Genomic DNA, 5,649 nt, shown 5'->3' with positions numbered 1-5,649 from the left:
ACATATTTTGATGTAAATATAAATTTTAAATATTTCACCAATATTTACATATTTTGTAAATATGTTACTTTATCACACCTAATTATACAGTATATATACAGTAAATTGTATTTATTTTGTTAATTATACAAACACTCGTAAAGTTAAAGTAAAAAAAAAAAATTAGTAAAAAAATAATTATTATAATAATATTATATTATTAATTGTTTTTATTAATTTTATTTTATTATTAATTACTAATAATTTAAGTCATAAATACGAGTTATATTAAAATGACACTCAATCAGTTGATTAGATTTCTGTTTCCTTGTGTAATCTGAAGTTCGAACTTTCGAAAATTATCTATAAGATAATGAACCCGCGCACCAACCAGTGGAGGTTATACGTTTGGTTACCTGATTAACTGAAGCGTTTAATGCCACGGTGTTCAAGGCCATGATTTCTCATATCAACTACATATGACTAAATAAGTGTCATAGTCTTAAGCGCAACTAGGTAGGGGGGAGGGGGTTGGAGCTTAACCCCTTAAAACTAGTAATAGCCCTCCCCCAAACAAAAAATATTTTTTACAATTTTGAATTCAATGTAATATAATTGTTTCGTTCATATCAATTTAATAAAAATATTTTTGACCTCGCTCAGCCGTCTTATCACGACTTGTATAATAAATTATTAATCTGTTCTATGATCATACATATATCTTAAACAATGGTTTCTATAAACTGTGGCTATAGCTATACCACAGTAAATTAATATATTAAATTAATTAGTATATTTACAGCCGTAAATAAAAGAAAAATGGATATTGAATAACATGTAAGCAACTATTGTATACTATGATTAAAAGTAAATGTTGATATTTTTATGGTGTTTAAATTTTAAGATAGATGGGGGGTGCAAATCCCCCCACGGGTTGCCTTTAGTATAATATTGAGGTGGGACCGTAGCCCCCCTCCCTCTCCCTCCCTAAGGTTTAGTGCTAGTTGCGCAACTAGTCATAGTCCTGGTATTAACGACGACTAGGTTTAGTCGGTTTGGATTGTTTAAAATGTCACGTAAAAAATGAGATCTAATCAAAGATATTTTTTAAAAATGTTTGACAATTCGTTTAAGGTTACAAGCACAATTGTTATAAGTAATCTTTGAAACTGTTTTTAAATTATCTCAATTATCCACCTATACAAATAAAAAAAATATTAATTAGGCGTTGAAATACATCGAGATATATCAAAGCATTCAAAGCAGTAAGCACTGTTATAATATCATATATATTCCTATAATATGTTAAACGGTGGATCAATATTATCAAATGACAACAACAACAACAACAATAAAAACATTGTTTATAACAATCATTTCATCTAATACAATTCATATAGGTAATAAAAAAAAATATTATTATTATTATTATTACATTCGGTTGACACAAAAACCAATACATTTTAATGAAAGAAAATTATTTGGTGTACTTTATTATTATTGTATCTAATTACTATAAGTTTGCTATTTACATTAATTTTGGAGTATTTTATTTTATTTATATCGTTTTTAGCTAGATCACAGCTAGATAGTGCATTTGTCACATATTATAGATAAGAATAGTATGATAACAAGTACGAACATACCTGTTACAAGTAACCCGGCATCTCATACTATTTTATGCTGCACTCATACTATCAGTTTTTACGTAGTTGCCGCCTTGATACGTCGTGGTTATTTAAATATATCTTTCTAAAGATCTATTTTGATTTTTATAAGTCACTGTTGTCTGTTTGTTTCGAACAATCACTATTGATGAGTACGATGACTTCAAGGACCCAAATGGAATTGGAAGAAGACAAGTTTAAATGGAACGTTGGAGTAAATTTCCTGAACATAATATCTGTACTGTTCAACAATTGGCCAGAAATGAGAGTGAGTGTAGCTTTATTACAGGTTATCGTTTTCACTAGTGTTACTTTTATAATATAATTTTTTTTTTTAAGTCCGTTGTTGATGGTCTCCCAGAATTTCAACGCAAGACTTTGAATAATGATATAAGGAAATTAATTAAGAACGTATTCGACTGTATTTTGATATATGGTTTGTACTTAAATCTTTTATATTTTTATTAATTTGTTTAATAACTATAAACACTTTATAATTACAATATTGTTAAATGTCTATTATATTTTAATTCTAATCCTTCACTACCCTACTGTATTAATTATGCTTTTATGATTTACTTGTAAATGATAGTTTTTGGTGTTTAATATTAATTAATTTTTATAAGAATAAAAAATAATAAATTATTGGTATTTACTAATATTATTAAATTAAAATTAATATTAATTTATTATAATTTAGGTAAAGATTGTAATGAAAAACTAACGGATCAAATCATAAAAGGTATGAATGATGACTTTCATTTGATAATTGAAGATTTTTCTGCCAAGGAGATAAGTGCATATATTTTATATATGTATGCTAAATGGTTTTATGCAGAAGATTTTACGGAAAACCGCCTACAAGTTATAGCAGAAATCAAGAATTTTTCAAAACCAGATCCTATTGTAGAATTTGAAGTAATTTTTTCAATAAGTTTTACTATTTATGTTTTACAGTTGAACCTTGATAACTCAAATCTCTTTAAGTCAAATTTTCGATAACTCAATTTCTTTTTTCGCCCCCAGCTGATTCGAGTTATCAAGGTTTCACTGTATTTTTATTCATTGTTTTGAAAAATATTTTTAGCAGTAATTAGCAATGTGTAAAAATATTAGTTGCCATATTTTCATAGTTTTTCAAAAAATCTCATCGAAACAACTACATTAGCTATTTAAGTGTTCTTAATTCTTGATGCTATAGTGTAGTATGTTATTAGTATAAAACATATTTAGTTGAAATATTATGAAGGTTTGGTAAACAGAATAAAACATTTACAGGCATTGTTAAATGTTATTGCGTTAAACAATAACCTATGCCAAGCTAATTAATGAAAACTGCAACACATACTTAAAAAAGTATTAATAAATTACTTCCATGCCATGTTACGATTGTTAAAATAAAACTTAAAACAGTTATAACCACTTACTATATTTTAAAGTATTCACCAGAGCAAGAGCAATCACATTTTACTCAATAATTAAAGCAGTGGTTCTTAACCTTTTTCAAATGATAGAACACTTAACATTTTATAAGGTTTTCGTGGAACACAGCCGTAAAATAAAACAGTAATTATATTAATTTTTTAATTGTTTAATATATACAATAAATGTATAGCATAAAACAGTTTGCAAATATGTTAGTAAAACCTCTTACTTATATCATTGTGTTTTGTTTTAAAAGACAAAATGCTAAGTGAATGAAAATAGAAATACTGAATAAAATTTTTTTCACTGATTTTAAAATTTTGTCGAAACACTTATATTAAGTCCATGGAACATCTGTGTTCCGCAGAACACCAGTTAAGAACTAATAAATTAAAGGGACAATTACTAATAAAAAAAGTATTTCACATTTTTAATTGTATTAAAACCTAATTATATAATATCTTTGTATTCATTTTTGGTTATCATTTTCAGGATCTTCCAAGTTATAAAATAGCCTCAGAAACTGAAGAGATTATGGTTTAAAATTAATGTTTGCATTAATAAAAACTTAGTATTAATCATTATTGATTTATTTTATTTTATTATTATTTATTACAATTATTAGAATACACTTGATTTTCCTGAATTAGCAATAGTGTTTTAAAACATTTTTTCATTTTGTACCAAAAACTATTTGTATAATCTAAGGTGTATAAATTATGTATGAATAAAAGCATTAAAAGCTGAAAAATAGACTATATTATTAATCGAAATATCAAATTAATAGATTAAAATTATAATTTTACCTTTTGATTAACAATCATATAATATTACCAAAGTGTACGCAACGAATGCTAGGTTGTAAATTATATATTATAATGGAGAATAAAATATAAAATAATATAGTTGATTGGTAATCACCAAAAGTATGAATTTAAAACAGAAATCATGCATTCGTACTACTTTTATTATTGAAGCTTTATAAGTTAAACCTGGGTCCACACTAGGATGAACATTGTTGTCAAACATGTTTGTTGATAATATTTCCTGACTCAACATACTAGTGTTACTGTGTTTTGAAATGTTCAACAACAGTGTTCGTTCAAGATTTCCTTCCTTAATTTATAACTAATTTTTAGTCGATCATGTCCATATAAAAGAAAACATTGCTAAACATTTTCTTTAATGTTTGTTCAAATATTGCATGTTGAGCGAACATTTGAATATTGTATACAAAGAAACACGTACAGACTAGAGAAAACATCATCAACGAATATGTTCCACTACAATGTTCGTCCTAGTGTGAACCCATTTTATTAAATAGTATTACAATACACAAATGTAAAAGTCTATATCGATGTTATCTAATATTGAGTCTCAGATTATTAGTAAAAATAAACTAATGATTGGCTATTGACTGTATTGCAGTTTTATATTATGTGAAGAATTAGTGTAACTGCATTTATTTTAAATGGTTATTTTTAATCAGTTAAATCTAAAAACCTTATCCATTGCACATAGAAAATTAATTTATAGTAACGAAAATGTAATGGAAATTACTTTTGATAGATAATTTCTATATTATAATGCATTATAATTATCTTTAATTGTGGTTATGTCTATACCTAAACACTATTACTATTTACTTGGCTAGTATTTTCCTTATAAATGCAGTAAGTAGTAAGTAGAATATTTATTTTACTTTATTATCGATTGTCATTTATTTTTTATAATAGAATTTAGTTTAGTAATAGAACAAAAACTCTTCATTTTTAAAATAATTATTAGTTTAACTAAATTTATACCTAATTTACATTAGACTATAACATTATTTTTCTGGTAAGTATTTCTGATTAAAATATCACGTATGAATGATCAAAACTTTGAAAACGTATTATTGTGTAAGGTTAATTTAAAAAACAAATAAATAATTATGAAATAAAAAAATAAAAGGTTTTAATTAAGTTATTTATTTATTTATTTAATAGGTAAGTTTATCGTTTTGTTGTGAGTTTGTGACATTATATTCATAATACTTACCTTTATACCAAATAATTAATTACTATGATAATTATAATTAATTAATATTTTATGTATTTAAGTATTAACTGTACATATTATTTTTGTACATATTTTTCAAATTAAACATTTTTACTATAGATAGTTAGATAGTATATTTCTAGTTATATTATTGCTTGGTAGAATGAAAATTGCTAAAAAATAAAAAAAATATATGTATTTTTGTAATGAGAAAGTAACATGTTACTTTTCTATCAGAAAATTAAAGTAATTTTATTACATCTATCTCTAAGTAACGAGTAAAGTAACATTACTATTTTTTAAAAGTAACTTATCCAACACTGGTTAAAGGTAAGTGCTTTTATATATATTATATTATATATACCTAGTCTATTGTATTTTGTTACAAAAGAAAACTGTTCGATATTTACTTTCTATGTACATTTCTAGTACCTACCTACTAAAAAAAGTAAAAAAATATAAAGATAAACGGATCTAATGACTAAAAATACCATGTTATAATTAAATTTAAATCATAAAATACATTATTAATTAGTTT

The 5,649-nt window shown here is 24.7% G+C and overlaps 1 protein-coding gene across 1 annotated transcript; it reads left to right on the top strand.

Annotated features, from left to right (window-relative positions):
- The first annotated feature begins 1,671 nt into the window (after window positions 1–1,671).
- On the top strand, window positions 1,672–3,655 carry LOC114122262 (uncharacterized). Its single transcript, XM_027984864.2, has 4 exons — window positions 1,672–1,914; window positions 1,986–2,082; window positions 2,347–2,564; window positions 3,564–3,655. Exons 1-4 carry the CDS (start codon window positions 1,795–1,797, stop codon window positions 3,612–3,614), a joined length of 486 nt encoding a protein of 161 aa, XP_027840665.1. The 5' UTR covers window positions 1,672–1,794; the 3' UTR covers window positions 3,615–3,655.
- The last annotated feature ends 1,994 nt before the right edge of the window (window positions 3,656–5,649 follow it).

Source organism: Aphis gossypii, chromosome X, assembly GCF_020184175.1.
Source record: "Aphis gossypii isolate Hap1 chromosome X, ASM2018417v2, whole genome shotgun sequence".
Classification (NCBI taxonomy): Eukaryota; Metazoa; Arthropoda; class Insecta; order Hemiptera; family Aphididae; genus Aphis; species Aphis gossypii.
Note: the sequence above shows the minus strand (reverse complement) of the source record. Positions and strands in the feature narration are given on the sequence as shown.

Excerpts from the sequence above, each read along its gene's own strand:
- LOC114122262 (XM_027984864.2), top strand. The coding sequence starts at position 1,795 with ATGAGTACGATGACTTCAAGGACCCAAATGGAATTGGAAGAAGACAAG. Across the intron at positions 2,083-2,346 it reads CGACTGTATTTTGATATATG|GTAAAGATTGTAATGAAAAA; the intron begins GTTTGTACTTAA and ends ATTATAATTTAG. Across the intron at positions 2,565-3,563 it reads ATCCTATTGTAGAATTTGAA|GATCTTCCAAGTTATAAAAT; the intron begins GTAATTTTTTCA and ends TATCATTTTCAG.